This window comes from Lepus europaeus, chromosome 19 (assembly GCF_033115175.1).
Source record: "Lepus europaeus isolate LE1 chromosome 19, mLepTim1.pri, whole genome shotgun sequence".
Taxonomy (NCBI): domain Eukaryota; kingdom Metazoa; phylum Chordata; class Mammalia; order Lagomorpha; family Leporidae; genus Lepus; species Lepus europaeus.
In genome coordinates, this window is record NC_084845.1 from 65,849,789 (window position 1) to 65,875,939 (window position 26,151).

The 26,151-nt window shown below is 50.5% G+C and overlaps 1 protein-coding gene across 1 annotated transcript in view; it reads right to left on the minus strand.

Annotated features, from left to right (window-relative positions):
- The window catches only part of CDYL2 (chromodomain Y like 2), a 203,841-nt gene that overhangs the window by 57,318 nt on the left and 120,372 nt on the right, over positions 1 to 26,151 (minus strand). Inside the window, exon 2 of the mRNA XM_062177207.1 lies at positions 17,423 to 18,014. Coding sequence (XP_062033191.1) covers positions 17,423 to 18,014 — 592 coding nt within the window. The remainder of the gene's footprint in view (positions 1 to 17,422; positions 18,015 to 26,151) is intronic.

Consider the following 26,151-nt stretch of genomic DNA (forward strand, 5'->3'; position numbering starts at 1 on the left):
TCAAAAATTTCCACACTGTCTGCTGGCCTCGCCTTATTTTCTAACCTGAATTCCCACTCCTGCCCCTCGAACACCCTAATTTCCAGGCCTGCCTGAGTTCCTCTGACACGCTGTTTTCCTGCCTCTGGGCCACTGCTTCGGCTGTCCCCTTGGCCAGGAACACCGGTTTGTCTACCCCACGCAGGGACCTCCAGGGCCACCTGCAATGCCTCTCTTCCTCCATGGCTGTCGCTTCCTCCCCATCCCCAGGGCTCCATGGCAGCTTATCCTGGCCCTTCCTGACTTCTCACACTCAGCTCTGCAGCTGGTCACCTGGGACCAGCTGATCCCTTAATCGGCTTAATCAGCTTTGGAGGATGAGCTGGTCACCTCTGTGCCCTCAGCTCAAGCACACAGTGGGTGTAACACAAAGGCCTCGGGTGCTGAATTAAAGGGAAAGATGATGATCGTGTGCGTAAAATTCATGATGCAGTTCTCCTCCAGGCTCCTTTGAGAAGCAGAGAAGAGTAGACCACAGTGTGGGTCTGGAGTCGGAGCAACAAGCTCCGAATTTCTGGCACTTTCCCACCCAAACCACAGGCATCTCACCTGCACGTGCCTCAGTTTCCATATATGTAAAATGGGGGGAGTAGTGGACCCCACCTGCACACACAGCCCTCAGGACAGGGTGTGGCTCACAGCCAGCGCTCAGTAACTGCTGATTGTGACCTGGGATGGCAACTATTGCTTCATTGGTCCTTGCCTGATCTGCTGTAGCCCCTACATTTGATCGTCTTATTCGTCATTATATTCCCAGAACAAGGCAGGCAGTGACCCACTTTTCGGTCACTCAGGCAGATCCACTGTTCTTAGCAGTCACTTGATAACTGTTTGATGTAAAAAGCATAAATGGCCTTTATTGATATTTGTGGTAGATGTGACACAGCCTTCACCAAATCTTAACAAAGTACAGTTCCTACTGTCCAGAATCTTCCCTGCCCAGCCTTCAGGTCTCACACTGAGAGGCACACCTTCACCTGGAAGTCCTTTCTCCGGCCCCCTCATTGTAGTGGGCGCCCTCACCTCCCCACCGTGATGCTGCGTGATGTCTGACTCCTCCCTCGATTTCTCCCGTGAGTCTGTGCTGAGGCACACCCTCAGCACCTACCACCGTACGTGGCCCGTACAGGTGCTCAATGAACCCTGCATCCAGCTGTTTCCCATCACCACCCTGTGCGATCCGAGGAGCATCCAGGAAAGAGGAGAGCCTCACCTGCAGAACCCAGAGACAAGATATGGCACCACCCACCTGGACCTTAAGCTAATCCCAGCCACACTGAGAATACTGGTGCTGAGCACCCCCTGAGGGTCAGTTTAGGACTGAATGCCCCTCTATTTTCTTTGTGAGGTGGTACCCGGCACCCAGGGCCACCCCTGGATCTCTGCCTTTGCACACGGTGCCGTCACCCCACCCCCACCCCCAGCCTGTTTCCACACTCATTCTGGCTCACTCTATCAGCTTCAGCTAGTGCATCCCCTCCTCCAAGAATCCATCCCACAACTGACTTCTCCCCACCCAGCTTCAGTGCCCTGCCCATCCCTTCCACAACACCCACACATCTCCCTTGTGGCATGAGGCATTGCCATTATTTGCCCCAACGGATCCCAGCGGGTGAGAAGTCACTCATGAGTACTGGCTGACAAAGGATTAAGATACACAGTGTGTGAAGTGTCCAAAACACAAGACCTGGCTAGAAAACTGGAGACAGAGGTGCGAGAGGAGCTAACAACCACCAAATGTCTGCTCTCTTCAAGTTCATTGGCTTATTCTTCACCCTGACCCCATGAGACACAAATACCTGCGTTTTAGCAGCAAAGAACTTGGCCCACAGAGGTGACGTGGCCGAAGCGAGGAGTAGAGGCTGAATGCCCCTGCCGTCGGCACACGACTGCACCGGGAGCTTCCCAGGGAGACACAAGGGCAGGAACATGAGCGGATGCCCTCTCTCATCTATCAACTAAAATTAACACAGAGCTTGCAAAGGCTTCACGAAGAGCAGACACAGCCAGGGCTGGCAGCGGCTGTGCCTCTGCAGGCAGCCTGAGTGTCCAGCACAGACGGGAACAGTTAAGTCCCTGCGTGCCATAAAATCCTGACAGCAAGGCAGGAAGGCAGACCCAGAGCAAGGCCCAGGATGGGCTGCACAGCTAAAAAGCAATTTGCAGAACAAGGTGGCCTCACCACCTCCTGCCTGCCTGCTCAGTCAGCAGCTCTGGGAGGCGCTGGTGATATGCATACTCACACACGCGTGCTGGGGTGACAGACATACTCACACACGCATACCAGGGTGATAGACATACACACATACACATGCATACTGGGGTGACAGACATACTCACACACACATGCTGGGGTGATGGACATACTCACACACGCATCCCGGGGTGACGGACATACTCACACACGCATACCGGGGTGATAGACATACTCACACACACATGCATACTGGGGTGACAGACATACACACACGTGCTGGGGTGACAGACATACTCACACACGCATACCGGGGTGACAGGCATGCTTACATACACATGCTGGGATGACAGACATACTCACACATACATGCATACTGGGGTGACAGACATACTCACACACACATACCAGGGTGACAGACATACTCACACACGTGTGCTGGGGTGATGGACATACTCACACATGCATGCTGGGGTGACGGACATACTCACACATGCGTGCTGGGGTGACAGGCATACTCACATACACATGCTGGGCTGACAGACATACACACACATGCATACTGGGGTGACAGACATACACACGCGTGCTGGGATGACAGACATACTCACACACGCATGCTGGGCTGACAGACATACTCACACACACATACCAGGGTGATAGACATACACACACATGCATACTGGGCTGACAGACATACTCACACACACACGAATACTGGGCTGACAGACATACACACACATACCAGGGTGACAGACATACTCACACACGCATACTGGGGTGACAGACATACTCACACATGCACGCTGGGATGATGGACATACACATGCATACCGGGGTGACGGACATACTCACACACACATACCAGGGTGACACACATACTCACACGTGCATACCGGGGTGATGGACATACACATACTCACACATGCATACTGGGGTGATATGTATACTAACACAAGCATACTGGTGTGTTGTATATATTCATATGTGCACACCAGCAGTCTTCAAAAAGTTCATAGGAATACATATTTTGAAAAAACTATACATGGAGTCCAAATTTTTTGCACCCAAATACATTTATATTTCAGTTGCATCTTTTCATAACCTTTTTAAGTACCCTTGTGCATGTCTGTGTTGTGTGTGTGCAGAGAGAGAGGAGAGAGGGAATTATCCTTGTTCATCACTGCATCAGCAAATTTGGGGAGGAGGAAGAGGGCAACTTGAACTTTTTAAAAACTTAGACTTTCCATGTAAGTTATAATTGCATATGCAATGCTTTTTCAACTAAAAAATAAAAAGGAAGAGGAGAGGGGAGGGGAGGTGTGAGGTGCAAATGCCCCTGCCTAAGTCTCATCTCTATCTGGACACCCCAGTTTTGGGGAAGGGGATGCATTCCTCACGGAGCCCCTCAAGCCACTGGATGGGAAGCCTCATTCATCAGGGAGCATTCAGAAACATGTCTGTCACCTTCTCCCCTCCCACAAACCGCTGCACACGAGACACACAGAACAGGAGCTGCACCTGCTGGAGCAGAGAAGAGGCCCTGGAGTGTACCTGGTCAGCCCTGGTGAGGGCACAGAGAGCCCTGGGGGTGACAACTCAATAGGAACCCTGAGCTCAGACCTGTCTCCCTGCTCATTTCACTCAAGCCCAGGTTCTTAATCTTCTCCCAGGGACAGGACCAAAGAAGCCAAGAGAAGCCACAGTGGGGCAACGTATGGAGAGGAGCTTCAGCCTGGGCCGCTCCACAGTTGGGATCCAGGGGAGGTGCCAGTACAGTGCCTGGACCACACAAGGGACTGGACACACAGTGGCCAACCCCACGGGCTAGTCTTCCACCCCTGGAACAGCATGCATGCCACAAGGGGGCTTGGCTTGGGATTCTGTCTTCCATTCTCCATGGTCTATCAGCTCAGGGAGAACCCCTGAGCCCCAGTGGGGGAGTTGCTCTCCTATTACCCCGCCCCTGTGCACTCCTTGGGCTCCCTACCACAGGCTCACCGGGGAAGACAGCTGAGTGCAGCTGAGAGAGGAGTCGGGCTCCCCAAGAATGGAGGTGGGGTTAAAAGGGTGAAAGTGGGGTCTGGAGCGAGCCAGACGAAGACCACACTGTGGCTGTCTGCCCAACCCCTGCCCTGCTCCCACCTTCCACTTCCCTTTACAAGACCGGACTTTCTGTTTCTGCCAGTTCATCAATGATGTGGGATCAGAAAATCATCAGAAAACCCCAATCAAAACTTGAGATCAGTTCCTTCTGTGGGTTAGAACAGTTCCCTTGAGCAAACAAGGGATAGGCCTAGGGCACCCCGGTTTCCCCACACCTGACCCACTTCGCCTTCCAGCCTTCACCTGAGTCCTGCCCCATGCAACCAGCTGCACCCCCACCTCAGCTCCTCACCACCCTGCAAGCCGATCTGGGGCTTCCCTCCTTTGCTGTCTCCTCCAACCACCAAGAGGAAGGGCAAAGAACCAACAAGCACATGCGGAAAAGGCTCCACTTGGGTGCTGGTTAAACAAAACACAGAGGCCCCTGTACTCTCATTAAACAATGCTAGCAAGACGATGGCAGAACCAGAAAACTGCACTTCGCTAAACAGTTGGACAATGTTCTTTTTTTGGTGGGGCAAGGAGGACATGCTAAAATTACAAATACTCAAGAAAAACTATTTCAGAGCAAATAAAAGACAAAAACAAAGAAGCTGACAGTCAACCCAACAATAGGAAAAGGACTCAATAGGGAAAACACTGTATATCCTCTTGAAAATATATAATGGCAGTACTACAACGCGAACATAAAGACTCGTCCAGTGTGAAAACAGATGGAAACAGAGGCGAGTGCTATATTGAGTAGAAAAATCAAAAATGCAACTACTTGGGGCCAGTGCTGTGGCACAGTGGATAAAGCTACTAACCTGCAGTGCCGGCATCCCATATGGGCGCTGGTTCAAGGCCCGGCTGCTTTACTTCCGATCCAGCTCTCTGCTGTGGCCTGAGAAAGCAGTGAAGGATGGCCAAGTCCTTGGACCTCTGTGCCCACAGGGGAGACCTGAAAGAAGCTCCTGGATCCTGGATTCGGATCTGCTCAGTTCTGGCCACTGTAGCCATATGGGGAATGAACCAGCGGATGGAAGACATCTCTCTCTCTCACTCTTTCTCTGTGTGTGTGTGTCTGCCTCTCTGTAACTCTGCCTTTCATATAAATAAATATTTTAAAAAATGCAAATACTTTCATTTGTTTTACATATTTGCAAGCAAGCACACATACACATACATTCTTCCCTCTGTGTGATGACAATCCTGTAAGAAAGCTAGATATCCTAAGATATACAGAGGTACAAGAGGCTGGCACTGCAGCTCACTAGGCTAATCCTCCACCTGCGGCACCGGCACCCCGGGTTCTAGCCCTGGTTAGGGCACCAGTTCTGTCCCAGTTGCTCCTCTTCCAGTCCAGCTCTCTGCTGTGGCCCGGGAGTGCAGTGGAGGATGGCCCAAGTGCTTGGGCCCTACAACTGCATGGGAGACCAGGAGGAAGCACCTGGCTTCTGGCTTCAGATCAGCGCAGTGCACTGGCCATAGTGGCCATTTGGGGGGTGAAGCAACAGAAGGAAGACCTTTCCCTCTGTCTCTGTTTCCCTCTCTCACTGTCTAACTCTGCCTGTCCAAAAAAAGAGGTACAAGAAAGCTGTTTTAAAAGGCGCCAGGTTAAAAACATGAACAACAAGAGAGCCAGAATTCTGGTTCTCCCACAGTACCATGATGGGCAGTTGCCTAACTTCCTCAAGCCTCAGTTTCCCCGTCTTTAAATGGAGGAAAAAGACAAGCCACGCCAGAGCTGTCAGGATTCACTCAGCCAAGGGAGTGAAATCCTCAGCCTCGCGCCTGGCCCACAGAAGGACTTAACAGACGCCCACTGCTGGTGCCGCTGCTGTTATTGTCATCATGAACGGCAGCTCGAGGGGAGGAAGGCCAGCCTTGGCTGGAGTGAAATAACCACTGTGGGGAAACCAGGGTCATGCAGAAATGCCTCCTAGAATCCGGGCACGCTCCGGGTCTTGCAGGAGCTGTGTCTGCCTCCTGTCCCCAAAATCCACAGAAAACGGAAGTCAGCTGCACCACTGACCAGCTGCTTCAAAGTTCAAATGGACTATTCCATTCAGACACATGATCTAACACAGACGAGAAGAACGAACAAGTCCGGTGTCTGGTCCATTCAAGAATAGACTCCCATGTGGCTACACTTTCTCCCCTGCCCCCAGATTCTTCTAACTGCCCATGCTGGAATGAATGAATGAATCCCACCCCCCCGACAAAGCTGAAGCTGAACCCCAGGAATCCGTGACACTGGTAGAAAATGGGCCTTTCAGATGTGGGTGAGTGAAGGGTTTGCAAATGGGGAGAGGGCCACCGTGATCACCAGAGGTCCTAAGCAGGGTCCAAGATGGAGCAGGAGAGGTGAGGGTGGAAGCAGAGGTCAGAGAACGAGGGGCCGGCCATTGGCCAGGGGATGTGGGCAGCCTCCAGGCACCAAAAGGACCAGAAAACAGCTCTGTCCCCAGGACACCTGGAGCAACACCGCCTCCCAACCCTTCGAGACTCCCTACCTCCAGAACATCAGAGAATACCGACAGCTGCGGGTGTCGGGAGCCGCCACGCTGGCAGCCGTTTGTCGCAGCAACAGCAGGAGATGAGCGCTGTAGCCTTGGGCCACCCAGAGCATTTGATTTGGAGGATGGGAGCCTGGCTTTGGGTTGGGTCCTACAGTCCCATTCCGGCTCCATCTCCTGCTACACTCAGACAAACCTGAGCGCCACACTTGTCTTATCCGAGCATCAGTTTCCTGGTGCGAGAAACAGGGGTTGTCAAGGAAGTTAAAGGTGCAGCTTCCAGGTGGGCCCCTTGCACACAGCATGCGCTAGACAAATAGCAGCTCTCATCTTCCATTCTACTTCTTACCTTCTTGTTTCTCTGACTTTAAAACAAGATGGTTTTGTTGAGATTTGTGTCCTACACTACCAAACTCACACATTTAAAAGGTACAATTTGGAGCCGATGTCGTGGCACCCCGGGTTAAGATAGTACTTGCAACATGGCATCTCATGTTGGAGTGCTGATTGGAGTGCTCCTCTCCTCCCCTCCCCTCCTTTCCCCTCCTCTCCCTTCCCCCTCCCCTCCTCTCCTACCCTACCCTACCCTACCCTACCCTCACTCTCCTTCCTTTCTTCCTTCTTGAAGATTTATTTATTTATTTGAAAGTTAGAGTTACATATGGAGAGAGGGAGAAACACAGAGAGAGAGAGCTTCCACCCACTGGTTCATTCCCCAGATGGCTACCACAGCCAGGGCTGGGCCAGGCCAAATCCAGGAGCCTCATCTGGATCTCCCACATGTGTGGCAGGGACCCAAGTACTTGAGCTATTACATGATGCTCTGCTTTCAATTCAGCTCCCTACTAATGCACCCGGGAGACAGCAGAAGATGGCCCGAGTACTTGGGTCCCTGACACCAGCATGGGAGAAGTGGACGGAATTCCAGACTCATGGCTTCACCTGGCCCAGACCTGACTGCTGGAGCCATTTGGGGAGTGAACCAATGGATGGAAGACCTCTCTATCTCTCTTCTCTCTGTTGCTCTTTTAATCAAATAAACAATTTTTTTTTCAGAAAAAAATGAAGCAAAGTAAAAAACAGATGCTGAAAATAGATAAATATACAACTCATTTTTACTACAGTCACAGTTGTGCAGCCATCATCAAAACCTAATTCCAGAACACATCCTCACCCCCAAAGGGAGGCCGGTACCCATCAGCAGTCACCACTCCCCCCATTCTACCCTCCTCCCAGTGCCTGACAACTGCTAAGCTGTTGCCAGTCCTGCAGTCACGTGCTCTGGATATTTCCCATGAATGGCATCATACAACACGGCCTTTGCGCCCGATTTCTCTCACTCTGCATTACATTCCTTTGTGCCGGAGCCTGGCTAGCTCCTTCTTATTGCATGGAGACGTCACACCTTGTTTATCCACTTATCATTTGATGGACAGCTTTATATTCTTCTTTTCTGATTCCTTCTAGTGTTGCAATACACTTTGATAATTCAGGAAGTCCCCTTTAAGATTCATGGGAGTGGGCATCAGGATAGTGGTTACGATGTTGCCTGAGACACCTGCACCACATACTGGAATCTCTGGGATCAAATCCCAGCACCACTTCCGATCCAGCGTCCTGCTAATGGCACCCTTGGGGACAGCAGGTGATGGCTCCAGTATACTAGGGTCTCTGCCATCAACTGGACGCAGTTCCTGGTGCCTGTGAGTTCCAGGCCCTGGCTGCAGCCCAGCCTATAAACCTGTCTCAGTATCACCAGAGCCAGCATCACACCCTAACTCCTTCCCTCAGTGCTGCCTTAACCTTGTGGAGCCTCAGTTTCCCTATCTGTAAACACAGTCAATGGCAGGTGGCCCTGGTAGGCTGCAAAGTCAGAGAACCATTGAGGGAATCGAGCGATGGCAAGAATGCCCAACACTAAGAGCAAGGCTGTTCCCGCAGCAGGAGCTTAACAGGTATCACTACCATGGTGCTCACCACACCCTTGGAAAGGATTCCAATCAGTAATGAAGACTGGCTGTCAGGAGAGCAGTGGAGCTGGGGACAAGGTAGGCCTGCAGGAGGAGGTGGCCACATAGGCCTCCTCCACACAGGGGAACAGCTTCTTGTGGACACTGGTCACCAGACTGTTACTCTGATGTTGGAACCCTTTGTCCTCCCTGCACTGCTCACACCTGGGGGAACGGCTTCCACTGCCCACCCGCACCCTCGGTTCCCCAAGATGGGTGGACACATGAAAAAGGGTCCTCAGGAGTTTCTTTTTATTCTAAAGATTTATTTATTATTTTAAAGATTTATTTTATTTATTTGAAAGTCAGAGTTACACAGGGAGAGAAGGAGATGCAGAGAGAAAGGTCCAGTCTTCCATTTGCTGGTTCACTCCCCAATTGGCCTCAACAGCCAGAGCTATGCCGATCTGAAGCCAGGAGGCAGGAGCTTCTTCCAGGTCTCCCACGTGGGTGCAGGGGCCCAAGGACTTGGGCCATCCTCTACTGCTTTCCCAGGCCATAGCAGAGAGCTGGATCGGAAGTGGAGCAGCTAGGACTCAAACCAGCACCCATTTGGGATGCCGGTATTGTAGGCTTTACCTGCTATGCCACAGTACTGGCCCAAAGATTTATTTATTTATTTAGCAGAACAACAGAGAGAGAGGGAGATATGGGATGCTGGGGAGGGGGAGAGATCAATCTTTCATCCACTGGTTCACTCCCCACTTGTTCACAACAGCCTGGGCTAGACCAAAGCCAGGAGTTTGGAATGACATCCCTGTCAACCACATCGGTGGCAGGTGCCTACATCACCTGCTGTCTTCTCAGGTGCATTAGCAGGAAGCTGGATTGGAAGCAGAGCAGCCTGGACTCAAACAAACACTCCTAAATGCAATGCTGGTGTCAGAAGCAGTGGCTTAGCACTGTGCACCAAAACACTGGCCCTAAGGGTTTTCTGAAGTGCTTGAGAGACAAACAACATCTGAGCTGGCAGGGAAAGCAATGACTTGATTTCCAAAGCTTGACAGTGGTCAAGATTCCACCGGCCTCTTCCGAATGCCAAAGTCAAATCGAGGACGAACAACCTGGGGAGAGTCGATTTCCCCCTTGGATCTGCCATGGGCCAAACTGCTCCCTGCTAAAGGCTCAGATTCTCCATCACAGTCTGGCTCTTCCCACCAGGCGCAGTGGCCAAGTTGGACAAGGTCTTGACATCGCCACATGAAAGAGTTTAACTTCATCCATCAGCACAAGTTATTTTCTCTCCACACTTTGAAAGACAAAACACTTAAGAATCCCTTTGGCTTTTGCTGTTGTTACTGGTTTGGAAAATCACCCACTTTTGAAAGCCCAAAAGGTTGGCTGAGGTTTGTCGGCCTGGGAGTGGATACGGAAAATGTGTTGAAAGAACACCTGTGCTCAGGAAGACAGATACCTGTGTCAGCAAGAGGCCACCAGGCCACACCCTTCAGGGCCTGGGAGTCACTGCCCACGATGCTCACAGACATCAGAGCCAGCTTCCCCCAAGGCCCCTCTAGGACAAGCAGAGCACCTCGAAAAGCAAAGGTGATTCTAAAGGTTGTGAGCTGAGGTCAAGTTCAGGGCGAGGAGCAAGAGGTTCCATAAAAAGCCACAATTTTGAGGAAGTATCAAGGGACCTGTCACAAGCCCAGAGGGGCTGAACAGGAAGGACTTCTACTGCACCCACCTGTCATTTCCCTTTCACTTCCTCTCCCTGTCTGGTCTGGAAACTGAGATAACTGTGGACTCATCAAAGGAAGTAGCATTTTCTCCTCTGTTGCCTGTGAGCACCTGGATGAGGGAGGGGCTGTGTGCCAGAACAGTAGGCAAGAATGTTCTAGAATGCTTAGGCTTGCCCTGTACAACCTCTGTTTCTTCTTTCTTGCTTTTTCTGAGATTTTTTAACCATGAATTCATTTTTAAAAGATTTATTTATTTTATTTGAAAAGCAGAGTTATAGAGAGGCAGAGGCAGAGAGAGAGAGGTCTTCCATCGCTGGTTCACTCCTTAAAAGGCTGCAATGGCCAGAGCTGGGCCAATACCAAGTCAAGAGGCAGGGGCTTCTTCTGGGTCTCCCAAGTGGGTGCAGGTGCCCAAGGACTTGCACCATCTTGCACTGTTTTCCCAGGCCATAGCAGAGAGTTTGATGGGAAGTGGAGCAGCCGGGACTCGAACCAGCGCCCACATGAGATGCTGGTGCTGCAGGCAGTGGCTTTTCCAACTACGCCACAGTGCTGGCCCCAACCATGAATTCATTTTAACAGCTACTTCTCTCTGCAGGGTTTTCAAGCCCTCCTTTCATCTGCTTGGCTATGCTGTATTTTTCTAGGAAATTGGTGATATTATCTAGCTTCTCAAATTGAAAGGCACAGGGGTAACTACAATGCTGCCAGCTCCTGACCATGATACCCTTTCATCAGTCAGCAAGGAGGGAGTCAAAGAGTGGATCCTGAACCAGCAGCACTGCTGGTCCCCAAGTCAGAACACACGGGGTCTTCAACAAGTTCATGGGAATTCATGTTATAAAAAATTATGCACCAGCGCCATGGCTTATTTGGCTAATCCTCCGCCTGTGGCACCGGCACCCTGGGTTCTAGTCCTGGTTGGGGCACCGGATTCTGTCCCGGTTGCTCCTCTTCCAGTCCAGCTCTCTGCTGTGGCCTGGGAGTGCAGTGGAGGATGGCCCAAGTGCTTGGGCCCTGCACCTACATGGGAGACCAGGAGGAAGCACCTGGCTCCTGGCTTCAGATCAGTGCAGTGCACCAGCTGCAGCGCGCCGGCCGTAGCGGCCATTTGCGGGGTGAACCAATGGAAAAAAGGAAGACCTTTCTCTCTGTCTCTCTGTCTCTCTCTCACTGTCTAACTCCGCCTGTCAAAAAAATTAAAAATTATAATAAAAAAATTATGCATAGATTTCTAAAACTTGCTTTCATCAAAATAAACGCAGGAGCAAGTGTTGTTGCAAAGTGGACGCCACATCCTGTGTCCTGGCTACTCCCCTTCTGATCCAGCTCCCCATTAATGCTCTCTGGAAGACAGCACGTGATGGCTCAAGTGCTTGGGCCCATGCCGCCTTGCGGCAGATCTGGATAGAGTTTCTGGCTCGCGGCTCTGCCCTGGCGTAGTCCTGGCTATTATGGACTTTTGAAAGGATTTCTCTCTCTCTGTCTCTCTGCCTCTGTTACTCTGCCTTTCAAAAAGATGAAAAATAAATGTTTTTTTAATAAATGAACTTGTCTTTTAATTTCAGGATCCATGAATCGTTTGAAACAGTGTCACGTTTTTGTCAGTAAGGAGGGTTCGGGAACTGCCTTTTCCTGCCCGGGAGCTCGTGGGGCCATCTCTGGAGGGAAATTGCCCAGATGTCTCTCCTGCTCTCAGCTCGAGTGCTTGCACCCGCAGCCTCCACCTCTGTAGAAGGGGTAGCACAGCAGCCACGTCTCAGCACTGCCACGAGGACCACAGAAAGTACTTGGTGGACCCCGAGGCTGCATCTCAGGGAAGCTCCTACACACCGAGATTTTAAACCACGACCTCAATGTCTTCAGTCACTTCACTATTCAGCATTTTTCAAGCTGTCTTTTCAACTCACAACTTTTCACTTCACAAACGTTCAACTTAGAAATGTTACCAATGCGAACTCCAGGCACCTCAGGAAGGCCAACTGGGGAGCCCAAGCACCGTCAGCACGTTCAGCTCGCCCGCCTGGGAGCCCATCGGTTTAGGGAAGCACTGCAAAAGCAGGGTGCCTGGACCTCCAGCAGCACCTGGGAGCCCGCCAGAAATTCAGATTCCCAGGCTCTTCCCCACGCCTACTGAATCAAAAGGCTGGGGGAGGGGGAGAAGGCACAGCGATCTGTGGCTTAAGATTGTCTCCAAGGCCGGCGCCGTGGCTCACTTGACCCTGCACCAGCATGAGAGACCGGGAGGAAGTACCCGGCTCCTGGCTTCGGATCGGTGCAGTGCCGGCCGTGGCGGCCAATTGGGGAGTGAACCAACGAAAAAAAGGAAGACCTTTCTCTCTGTCTCTCTCTCTCTCTTACCGTCTAACTCTGCCTGGCAAAAAAAAAAAAAAAAAAAAAAAAAAATCTCTCCAAGAGACTCTGGGACGGGCTCCACACCTGGGAGGCATCAGGACCTCAAAAGTCAAAGGGCCTTCCCCAGGCGTGTGCCTAGTTCTAAAGCGCTCTTGAAACAGGACTCTCTGTTATAATCAGTGGAGAAAACGATAATCACGTTGAAAACCCAAGTGAGAGGAAATAAACAAAGGTTCAAGAAGGGGAGCTGAGATCACGTGCAAAGATCCAGGGAGCGAGAACAGCACTGTTGCACATGTGAGCAGGAGATGCGCTCCGTGGCGGAAATCCTTCGGCAGACACCTAATTGCCTGAGATCCAGCTCCTGGGCCACAAGACAACCACCATCAAGACGCAAGGCGAGGGATTCCTGTAAATCCAAGTACTGAGGGCGCAGGGCCACAGGGTCAGGGTCAACAGCGCACACTCCTGGGCTTCTGGGTACTTCGGACAATGCAGGGTTCTGTGGGCTGTTCCTGGTCAGGGTGGTGTGCAGGGTAAAAGTCTCCTGTGGATCGGCACAGCAGGGAGGCTCTGGCCCATGGCCATGGAAGCACCAAGCGGTTCTCCTGGAGAGAACCACACCAGGCTGTGGTTAATCCAACAGCATTCTGCAGCAGGGGTAGGACAACAGCCAAGTCTCAGCACTGGTCTGTTTTAGAAAGACAGAGACACAGGAAACACAGTGCACCTCCCCAGCAAGGAGGAGAAACCCTGTCAGGTCTTAAAATCCTGCAGGACCAAGGCATATTCTTACATGCAAGCTTCAAATCTAAGGAGTGACTCTGGATCTAGCAACATATGGCTCCACAAACCCCACCTTGCAACACCTCTGCAGGAGCTACTGTGGATCCCCACAGCTGTTAAAATTCAGCCTCTCACGTGTACAACCCACACGCTACCCCCTGAGATCGCTTTCCATTCACTGGGGTGGAGCGCATTTTAACAAGCTCCCCACGGGAGACCGAGGCGGACGGCCCCTGGATCACAAGGCCGTCTGTCGCTAGTGGGGAAGAATCCGAATCAAGAGTGAGGTTGACTCACTGCATGCGCTCCACAAACACTGCTGCGGAAAGACGCAGCCCAAAACCAAAACACCACCCGCCCCAGCCCCAATTTAGCGTTTGTTCCTACAGCACGGATCAGGGAGTCAGCAGTAAATGAGTCGCCTGTTACATAAGCTGCTTTTCTGTATGCAGAACCTTAACTCGCCAAAGACAAGTTGCAACCATATAAAAAGCAACAGCCCACCCCCAAAACAAATGCTGTGTGAGTGCAGCCAGGATCCCCCCGCCAGGCAAAGAGGAGCCTTCCTCTTGATGCAAAGCCACTGTCCAGCCCTGGGCCTCTGGGGAGCAGATCCTTGGGCCCAGGTCAGGGAGGGTGGGGTCAGGGAGGGGCTACGAGGAACCTACTCAGGGCTTCACCTGGGTACAAACACTGCCTTCGTCAAAGCTCCCCTTGGACTGCGAACATAAGGGGAATCATGTTTTGCTTGATTATACCTCTGACCTCTTGCTGGAAAGTTCTAGGACCCCCGACTGTCTTAGGTCATGTCCAAGAACCTCAAACCTCTCTTTGACATGACTCTGCTCTCTCTGGCAAGGACCCCCAGTCGTTTCCTCTCCCAGGTTCCTTCCGCCTGGATAATAAGCTAGTTCTAACTAGAGTGTTAGAAGCTGACGTGGCTGGGACACTTTCCCCAACAGGGACCACAGAAGATGTCAATGCAGACACGGGGGAGGCACACTGTGTGTGTGATCTGTGCTGCTCCTTCTACGAAGTCAGCCTCAGGTACCTTCTCAACACGGAGCCAGAGGCAGCTACTGCGACCCACTGGAAAAGCAGACGGCGACGGTCAGGGAGAAGCCCTTGCTATCTGTACACGACTCCACCCTGAGCACTAGCACGTGACCGATCCGGAGGAAGGGCTCCCAAAATCAACACTGAGTTAAACTGACAACCGATGTGGCCCTCCACTACCACCACACATACAGCGCGTCTCAAAACACACTGGAGTCACCTGGGTGCAGGCCACAAGCCCATCTTCTGGGCTCCACCCAGACTCTGTAAATCAGATCTGACACACACACGTGACCTTCAGAACCATTCCCTGACCTCTGCAGGCCTCACAGCCACCAGAATGCTAAAGGGTCAGCAAACAACGACACCAAGGTGGGCAGTGTCCCCTTGCCCACCACGCCAGGGGTCAAGTGGAGCATGGAACACATTCACAGCAACACCAAACCAAAACATGCGAGACGGGATCAGAATCTACAAGGTGTACAGCAGCACTCAGGAGCTCAAAAGACCACTGTGGACCTCACCAGGCCGGTCCTCAGCTATTTCCCCTGGCCTTGGGGTCCCCTGGCCACTGCCAGGGTCATGGACCAGGGGCCACCACGGAGGTCCACGGATGGGGAGAGAAGACGGCTGGCAGCCCTGGCCCACTTGAGAGAGCGGCTTTAGAGAGAGGCGCGCCGTTCTCTCCAAGTCTGGCTCCTCTCCTCCATGCTGCAGCCTGGCAACCACAGTCAGCAAACGGTCCTTCCTCGTGCTTCTGCCCCGACACGTTTTGAGCAGGGCAGGCAACCAGGCCCAGGCTCCCCGCACCTGCACCCAGGGAGCCTCAGCGGCCGCTTCGCCACCCTTCCCAAGCCAGGGAACTCCGCGACTGCCGGCAGCTGTCACCGGAGCATCAGACGTGGATGTTGATGCCAAGCCTCATTTACACAAGCCCACTTCTCCCCGAGAGATGAATTTTAAAACAAACAGCTTTTACATATGCTAGTAGCACAGTCACATCAGCAACAGGCATCCCCAGACAGAAACATGAGTCAGTCTGGGGCAACGGCGGCTAAATAAATCCTGTTTGGGTGAAATCTCTCTCTGGGGAAGGAGGATCCCCGGAGTGGGGATTGCTCAGGCTCCCAGGCAAGAGTCCCTGGCGACACCCAGCTCTCCTGGGGACGGCATGCTGCGATGCTCCGAGCGCTCCGACTCCCAGATCACCAGCGTGACTCGGATGTGCGTCTGTCTCAGCACTGCTTCCTTGGAGAGCTCTTCCGGGCGGCCCATCCGTATCCCGGCGTCCCCACCCCCACACACACTCTGGCTGCCCCAGAGATGTCTGATGACCTCGCAGTGCTGGGCACAAGTAGTCTGCACCCACGTAGGATCTCCTGACATCCTGAGATGCAGGGCTCTGGTGGACGCACGGGTCTGAGGATTGAGAGTGTGCCTGTACCCAGCCCGGGGTGCTCACCAGAAACATAAGCCCGGCAGGGCCTCAGTGGGGGAGCAAACGGACTACAAGGTGCAGCTGCACAGCTTGAGTTACCCAGGTCACTGCCTCCCTCTGCCTTAATTTTCCCTGCACAGACTTGGAGGGAGGGAGGAATTCCAACCTCTTAACCAGCAGGGGTGGGGACCCTTTTTCCTACCAAAGGCTACCTGGGTATTTACAACATCATTTGCGGAGCATACGAAATTATCAACTTAAAACTTAGCCTGCTACTGATTGACTGCTTGCTTGTGCTTGCACTGGCAGGGCCAGACCAATGGTTCCACAGGGCTGGCTGACCCCCATCCCTGAATACAACCCACAGAAGCCGCCTTGTTAGCCGGAGGAAACAATAAGGTGCAAACCGGAAGAACTCGCTCTGGATGGGGTCAAGGCAGCATTTAGGATCCTCTGGGGTCTGAACTTGGGCGTGGCCCTAAAATGCCTGTGTTGAACAGGCCCCTAGTCCAACAGCATTAAGGGGGTGATTAGGCTGCAAACGCTCGGGCCTCACGCATGGAATCCATGCCCTTTTAAAACAGGTTGATGGGCGCTGCCTCACCCCTTCTCCCAAGGGAGGACGCAGAGAAGCCACCATCCACAAGGAAGGGCCCCAGGGAAGACAACACATTTGCTGGCACCTGGATCTTGGCACTGCCCAGCCTCCAGGACTGTGAGCAGTAAGTGTCAATCACTGAGGGATTGCCTGGTCTAAGGTGTTGCTGTTAGAGCAGCCTGAATGTACTAAGACGGGCCCCAGTGTAAAAGTGAGGTTGATCAAACGTCCGAGTGACAGCTGACGGGCTGGGTAGGTGAATTTCAAGTGCAAACTGGGTCTGAGAAGGTGAAGCAGACCCCAGCCCAGCCACCCCCCACCCCACCCCGGCTGCACTAGACTGCAGGTGAGGGCTCTGCGGGGCACCCTGGAAAGGTGCTGGCCTCTGGGGGGATCCGAGTATTGGGCCCTGGGGGCCGAGGACTCTGAGTTGCCTTTAAGGATGTGGCTCCCCGGGTGGCCACCCTGGCCTTAGGTGAGGGGGAGGGGGAAAGGGAGAGGGAGAGGGAAGGGGAGAGGAAAGGGACGAGGCCCCAGGCGAGGCCAGCAAAGGGCGACAGCTGGGAGTCAGGGGATGGGGGCGGGGCTGTCTCTGTATTTTCCCAGGCTGCACCCCAAGCCCCTAGTCTTGCCCAAGCCAAGAGAAAGAAAAGCCACAAACCGAGCCCGTTCTCTGCCAGCGCCGCATGGTTCCCATCACACTCGCCCGCGTCCTGCTCGCCGATGTGGTCGCTCAAATCCAAGCCGGGCTGATGGGAGCCGTTGCCAAAGGGCCTCTCGTCCTTCTCAGAGCCGGCGTCTCCATTCTCCACTCCATTCTGAGCCTTCTTCAGGGGCATGATCTGCAGGCCGCTGGGGGTAGTCCTGTACGACACGGTCTTGGCGGCCCTGTCGCCTCCCCCAGGGGGCTTGCCCGAATACCCCTTCTTGGGCTTGGACAGGGGAGGGTTGATGCGCTTCCGTTTGTGGGAAGTCCCTTTGCTCTTTCCGGGTTCGGCGGGCCTGTGTGGGAGCTTCTCCACGGAGGCACCGCGGCTGTCACGCAGGAGCTTGGCGGTGCCCGGCTGCTTCCCCGCCTTGACCCTCTTGTCCTTGCACAGGTGCAGCCCGTTGAATTCGTCGATGAACTCCTCACAGTGTAGGAGGTGGTGCTCCGGCTCCCACGTGTCCTCCGTGCTCCCATAGCCTTTCCATCGGATGAGATACTCCCATTTCCCTTTCTTGTTCTTCCTCTTGTCTACAATCCTTTCAACCTAGGATAAAAGGTGAGAGAGTCAGACACGACAGAAAAGGAACAGCACAGAGCCCTCCTGGTCACGGGCGGGCTGTGCAAGGCCGGAAGCCGACATTTCCAGGGCATTCGGGAAACTGGCCTTAATTACGGAGCCCGTGGAATTGGACCAAAGGCAGGCACAGTCACTGCCCACGACGACTGGTGACACTACACCCAGCTGGGCACATCTGCGAGTCCGCCCATGCTTGTTCGTGTTGGAAACTGCACCGCAAGCTTGCACACAAGAAATCTTTGCCATTTCAACACCCACAGCAGACTCGGACTTTCAAAGACCAATTCAGGGTGGATTTTTCAGCCTCCTGACTTGTAAGAATAAGCACCGTGCACTGAGCCATTTCAAGGCTAATTTCTGCTTGGTTATCCAACACTAACGATGAGGAACAGTCATGGGGCATTGATGCAGCACACGCTACTAAACGCTGGGCAGTCTGTCTCCTGTCCCATTATCTCCCAACAAAAACCCAGCGACGTCAGTGCTTTCTCACTCCCCATCTTACAGGGAGGGAAGCGGAGCCCAGGGAAAGGATTCCAAGACTGATGATGGCAGAGCTGGTGTTCAAGCACTCTCACTCCAGACCCAGTCTCCCAGCCACTAGACCATACTAAGTCTCCCAGCTATAAAAACCTTCCATGTGGACCAAAAAGGATTAAAAGGGAAAAAGCCCAATTCTACACTGTGCACCTCCCACGATGCAACACAGGTACCAACTGGGAGCAAGGGGACAGGTTACTTTCGCTAGGAGCCAGCCTTGAGCCTCACAGAACCCCAGTGGTGCCAACTAACATTATTCCCACGTGTCGGAGGAAGAGATGGGTTGTGGGCAACCTGCCTCCAGGGCACGACTAGGGCAGGAGGGATCTGAACCTGTATGTGCTGCTTCTAAAGCCACGTGCTACTGTCTGAGTGTAAGAAAACCTCCTCTGTGCTTGTGTAATCCCAGGGAAAACGCACCTGGAGGGACGCCAGGCCTAGCGTCAACAACAGGTGTATGTGACAAGGATGTGTGAGGTTCACTTACGACTCTTGACGTTGCTGTGATTTTGAATATTTTTAGTTTTAAAAAATGGTAGAAAACTACCAGTACTTGATTCCAAATTTCAATAAAAACTAAACAATTATATTTTAAAATTTATTTAATTTAAATGTTTTTGTAATAGACTTTGAGCGGAATCTTGACCTAATGAAATTGACTTTTCTAGAATGGAATTCTGACCCAATGAGATTAAATAACAAATAAGGAATATGCCCTTGAAACTTATGAAAAAAAATAATATTGGAGGGGGAAGGTGAAAATAATTATAGTTGGTAGTATTTTGAAGTGGGCAATGGATATGTGGGAGTTCATTAGATGTTTATATGTTTGAATTTTATATGCTTAAAATTTTCATAATTAAAGGTAAGAATTCTTCAGCAGTGAGATCATCTCACTAGTGACTGATATGCAACAGCAGATATGCAAAATAATCAGGGGTGGGTGTTGTGGTGCACTGGGTGAAGCCAATACTTAGGCACCTGCATCTGGTTATAGGAGCAACAGTTCTAGTCCCAGCTGCTCCATTTCCCATCCAGCTTGCTTCCTACCAGTGTACCTGGAAGCAGCAGATGAGACCCAAGTACTTAGGTTCCTGCTACCCACATGGCATGGATGGAGTTCCTGATTTCAGCCTGGCCCAACACAGCGCTTGTATGCACTCATGGAATGATGAGAGAACTCTCAAGTTATCTCCCTCCCACTCTCTCTTTCTCTCTCCTTCTCCCTGTCATTCTGCCTTTCAAATAATTAAATCTTTAAAACACAACTTTCACTGCTTTATATTTAATAAATATGTAACAGCTAAGACATACTGCGTATTCATAATACTGCCTCTTCATAGACAATTTTATTTCCTTAATCGATTTATCTCAATTCAAATTGGATTGTGTCTATTAGAGCTGCTTTCTTTGAGCAGAATATGCTCCAATAATGCTCCGTGAACATCTGTTTTGGATTTCTTACATAAATTTTTCTGTATATCCTACAAACCTTGTAACAGTTTCAAAAAAGTAAAATCACACCTAACTACTCCAACTTCGCTCCGGGTCTACGATTTGGGCTGCTCAGCATTCATATTTGCAATACAGCTTCAGAAAACCAACAGTGTGCCTGGAAGAGTCTGGACTTGGCCCACGTTGAGGGTGTTGTAGGGGAAACCCTGTAGGTTTACAGAGGGAGGGGAGAGAAGAAGCAACCAGAACGGTGTGATATGGAGACTTCCCCAAGAACACCAACGCAGGAGGTGGGCAACAAGCCAGATACGCATGGAGCTAAGGGATGTGTGTTGGTGTGGAGGTCCCCAGCTCTAAAAGCAGATGGAGAACCACTTCCCCAGGGTGAAGCAGAGGGTCTGCATCAAACAGCCAGCACAACAAGTGGGTGGGCGGTGGACAGATGAACGGAAGGACACACGGATGGATGGGTGGACGGTGAAAGGGCAGATAGAGAGCTGGGTTGGGGAGTGGATGGGTGGGTGGGTGGATGGATAGACGACAGTCACCGACCAAAAATGGGCTGAGTATATTATTTAAGAACACGGACTTTAGCCAAGACTGATTTAAATCCCCCTTTAAGACTTTTATCACGTGTTCTTGAGAAAGTCACCCTCTTCAGGCCTCTGATGATTCACCCAGCCAGGGGGAAGTACCAGCAGCTACCTCACTGTGTGCCTGCGGGGAACAGACAAATATGGACTTTTTTTGCATTCCACAGTAAAGGTCACTTAACCCTACATGGCCTTCCTGTGGCCACAAACCTTGGTGGTGTGAGAAGACACAATGTGTGTCCCCACCCTGCAGAATACGATGAGGACAGTCCGCTCTCCCCCGTGATGAAGAGGGAGTCCCTGCACTCATGAGTCCTCAGGTATGGAAGACAGCCAAGCACAGCAGACTTGCTCAAGCAGCCTGCACGAGGGTCTCCATGGCTCCGTGGGCCACACTGGAGACAGATCAGTGCCGTCCCTGTGAGTTACCGGAGGTTTTATTTACAGAGTCACGGGCTGTTTTATGAGGGACAGAAAGACCACTGCTTCCACCTACAGAGTCACGGGGTGGCAAAACAACATTTCTACTTAAATTACCCAGTACCAATGACGAGCAGTATTAACAAAATCATCCCAAAGAATCTGGGGTTTATGGGGATAAACGTGGCTCTACCCTTTTCTGTCCCTGTGGCCCTGGGCAACTTGTCCAACCTCTCCAGGCCTCAGTTTCCCCTGCAGGGTTTCTGGGAGAACTGAAAGGAATAAGAGAACATAGCTCCGACACCCCAAAGCACCACAGGCCAACGTGGGAGACCGCTCTGAAATGTACATCAGACCTCAGCTGACAAGGGTGCTGTTAGACACATGTTTCATCCATGGCTTAAAAACAAACAAGACTTTTTTTCAGTTTCAGAAAAACAAATGCTTTCTCTGAAAGACCAACATGCAGGAAAACTGGTTCTCAGATGCCCAATCCTGTTTTGATTCCTGTCCTGTCCAAGGCCCGAGCCTCCTCCTTCACACCTCTGGGTTGTTTGCTAACCCTCTTTCCTCTCCCGCTGAGGAGTGTGTCACCCAGAACCAGAATTCTAATGCGTTGTGTGATAACAAAAGCCCAAGTCACTTACGACTTGGCCGTACGTGTGACAGCAGCCTTCTGTCTGGGAAATCCTTTCTTCTGCACGAGCACCTGCAAACCTCCTCCACTGTCTCCTAACTCCTTACCCTGCTGGAAACAGAGACCCAGCCCCCTGGTCTCGGCATCTCTGTCTCCTGATGCGGCACCTCAGTGGACCTATAACGCCACATGCATTACCCACAGATCAGTCCTTCCAAATGGAAATTAATTCCTTCACCCTCTACTTGCACATACCAAGAAATGCATGAACCGTATTAGAATCTGTGTGCGCACAGCCCCGCAAGTTTCTTTGTTCCAAGATGAGCAATCCGAGATGCTGAATCAGTCCTCAGAGCTCAACCAAACCATTATTTAACATTTACTCTCTGTGGTCCCAGCCAACCTGAGACGCTATTCTATGGCCGGTGGGTCAGAGAGATTCAACTAACTTAAGTTTGGCAGAGAAAACAAAGAGCAAAATGGGACAGAAGCACTAATCAAGGCCCGAGTACCCAGGTCATAAAAAAAGATCCCAGTAAGAGGTAAGGAGGGGCGGGAGTGGTGTTTGAAAATATGTCGACTTTATTTCTGCTCTCACAAAACATCTTCATTTCAAAAACTGGAAACTCCTCATCTTCAGGTGCCAACCCTCCCCCATCCAAAATGGCAGACACAAAAATCAGGCCAACTCCATAGAAGAGCAAATGCAGAGTACATATCGCATAACTGAACACTGAGGACCCAAGAATTCTACCACCAGCCAAGTAGCCCTTCAGCTGAGAAGGAAGGAAGAAGGTATCTCATGTCTTCTGGGACAAAAGATAAGCCATCCATCAAACAGGTGCTACAACAATGGCAGTAAACTGATTTTTAACTTGGAGCCCAAGAAGGTGCAGAAAGTGTAGATACTAGGACCAGTGCTAAACGATGATACCAAAATGAATATCCAAAGGTTAAGTGCAAGTTAATTATTTAATTCCAGATAGTTACCGAATATCTAGAAAGGATAAAATTGAAACTGAAGATAAAATGACCCTCAATGGGTTATGTGCATAATATGAATACTGAAAGCAAAAGTATAACAATGTGATTTCTGAGTGCCACGTTAACAAGTACAGTAAGTAGTCATACATAAAGCATGGAAAGACTTAACAGTATGATTTGTGTATTTTACCACTAAAGACACACAAGACTATGTGTATCATCAAAAGTTATTTCAAGAAAGAACATGATCATAGTGTTTTTATTCATAAGTAGACAAAAACTGAAAAAATGCAACTATTTCAAAAGGTAAGTAAATAAACTGGGGACTATTCATGCAATGGGCTCATTAGAAAAAAAGGAGTGGACTACTGATAGACACACACACGTTGCCAAGAAACTCAAGGCATGGTGCAGAATGACAGCAGCCACACCCAGAAGAGCACAGACCAGGCCCAAGTCCTTCACGGTGGCCCAACTCTGATGGGTGATTGCCGAGGTGGGAGTGGAGACTTGCGGTGGGGAGTGACTGCAAATCTCACAAGGAAACTTTCCAGGAGATGGAGAATCTGCCCAGAGTGGAGGTACTGACATCTGTCAAAAGTCACCTTTATACTGAAAATGTGTGACTTTTATTGTATGTATATTATGTTTCAATAAAGTTGTTTGGAAAATACACATGAAATACATAGAAATAAAAAAGAGGAAACACGCATTTCAAATCAAACCAAAAATGGAAATAGGATCTATATTCAACAAGACACTTTACAAATGAAATAGAATTAAAGCATGAAAACCCAAAAGAATTCAGGAAGGAAGCGGAGATGAGACCAAATATATTTAAACACACACACACACACACACGGAAAAACCCTGTATGTGAATGCTTACAGTGACTTTACTCACAGTTGCCAAAAACTGTAAACAACAAAGATCTCCTTCAACAAGGGGACAAACTGAAGCGCACCTGTGTCATGAGACACTCAAAAGTAAAAGGTGTGCAGCAATGCAAACGAGCAGACCCGAAAGGCTATGTGTGTATTTGTGACGGCTTGTGTGATATTCTGGACAAAGGAAAACTACAGGTATGGAGAACAGATCAATGGGGACCAGGAACCAGCGGAAGACAGCACGGAGCTGTCTGCGGCACTGGGGTGGTGGAAAGACGACAGTGTGCTTGTCAAAACCCACAGAGCCACAGACCACAAGAAAGTAGCCTTTTCTGCATGCATAGTTTTTAAATCAACCAGGATGTTGGGGGCTCCCAGGACAGAAAAAATCCTGTGACAACTCCCTCTCCCTGGGTCACAAATACAATGAAGGAACCTAAATGCAAAGGATGGGGAAAGGAGCTGACCCAAGTGCCTCTGGTAAACAGCATCTTAACTGGATAAAAATCAACACAGGTGACAAAATCCCGTGTACAGAAGCAGTGTACTCTACTTGTTAAATGTGTTTCTCACATAGGTACCAAGATGCAAGAAATGGCCTGATGCTTGCTCCAGATGAGCAAATAAGGAAGCAAGCTGTAACCCCTGGTGCTGGTCCCTGGAATACAACATTAGAGACACAACCCTAAGCGTGAATGCCTGTTTATGTTGACACACATCTACACAGAGATGAACACACAGAGACACAGGTTAGTGGGCCCACATATTTCCTGCATTTCTCTTCTGGGAAGCTGAGCAACAGTGATACCCCCAGGAGCAATAAACACATTCTGCACACAGATAGTGGATTCTAAATACCATTCCCTAGCAAAAGGAGCCAGGGCTCCCCAGAGAAACACCTAGGGCTGGGACAGGATATATACAAGGGGAGCCTGCAGGATCTGGTGGTACCAGCAAGAAAGGGAGGCAACAAACAAACCAACCATCCCACAGTGATGGGAGGACGTCAAAGGCATCAAATGAAAAACATTCAGTGGCTAAAACTGGAACAATTTGAATAATAAAATAATGATGGTACTGCATCACAACTCAAAGAATAAAATAAATACCCATGAGTCTGTCTGACATAAATAACTTAATGAATTAATCAGCAGTTGGCAAATCATGGCCTAACTATGGCCCATTGCCGGATTTGCAATAAAGTTTTATTGGAACACGTCCAAGCCCAGGCATTTATGTACATCTGTGGTTGCTTCCACTGTATAGCAGTAGAATGAGTTGTGACACTGACAGTACAGCCTACAAATTCAAAAATGCTTACCATTCATTACAAGGGGAAAAATTACTGAATCTGAAGAAAATAAGCCAGTCAGGTAGAAGGAATAGGTATTCCAAATGACAAAGCAATAGATAAATAAATAAATAAATAAATGAAGGAAACAGGAAGATCATCATTAGACCACCACAGTAATAATGGCTACAAGCAAGACCCACAGATGATGCTGAAATCAGTGGATGAAACTAAAGAGAAATGATACAGGCACAGCCTCAAAGTCTCCCCCCACACACGTGTGGCTACCATGGCGGATTTACTGATGTGAACAGACTGACTCCCCTCCCTTCACGAGGGGGAGCTTCATTCTCCCAGCCTTGAGTGACCGACTCGGAGGACTGCCTTCCAAGGATGCAGCAGGAAGTGCCCAGGGAGGAAGCTGGTCACTCCAGTGACCCAGGTTAGCACCTGGTGACCAGGCGCAGTGCACTGACGTGACGGCGTGTCTCTGAGAAGACTCCCTGAGCCGGCGCCTGAGCTCTGAGCTCTTCCTCCCTCAGCCTGCTCCTGAGAAAACATCAGACTGTCTACAAAATACGCAACCAGGGCTCGCTGCAGGTGCCAAGGTCATGAAAAGCAAGGGAAAACCGAGACTCTGGCTCAGGTCAGAGGAGTAACAACTAAACCCACAGTGGAACCCTGGATTGTGTCTTTGCACAGGAAAGATGTTGGCACAGAAAGCAGTGAAAGGCTAACGCAGCCTACGTTTTAGCTCCCAATGCTGCACCAACGTCACACACTTAGTCCTGCTGACTGCCACCACCCCCACCCTGCATAGGAAGTCAGCAGTCGCGAACGCGGGTTAAGGGACACATGGGAACCCTGCGTGCCTCCTTTCAAACTCTTTTGATGATCCATAATTATTTCACAATAAAAAGCTGTTTTTTCAAAGTACAATTGTAGGGTGTGCTAGAAAAATTGTAAAGGACCTGAACAGCAACAATAATTGTAAACTCTTAACAATTTGAAGCCCTCATTACACACTTACTTAGTAATGAAGATTAGAAAGATAAGAAAAATACACAAAATTTTGTACATAACATTAAAGTAAAGTTGAGGTCAAATTTCAGTAAATAGGAAAGGAGGGCTTTTAAAAACAAAAATAGCCATAAACTTAAAGAGTTTTTCTACACCAAATAATACAGATCGAAAAATATCCAAATTCCATGTAGCTCCCCGCCATCTGCTTTGGAGACGTGGTCTACCATCGCCCATGCCCTCCTACTCAAGGAACTTTTCTCATCTGAGAATGAGA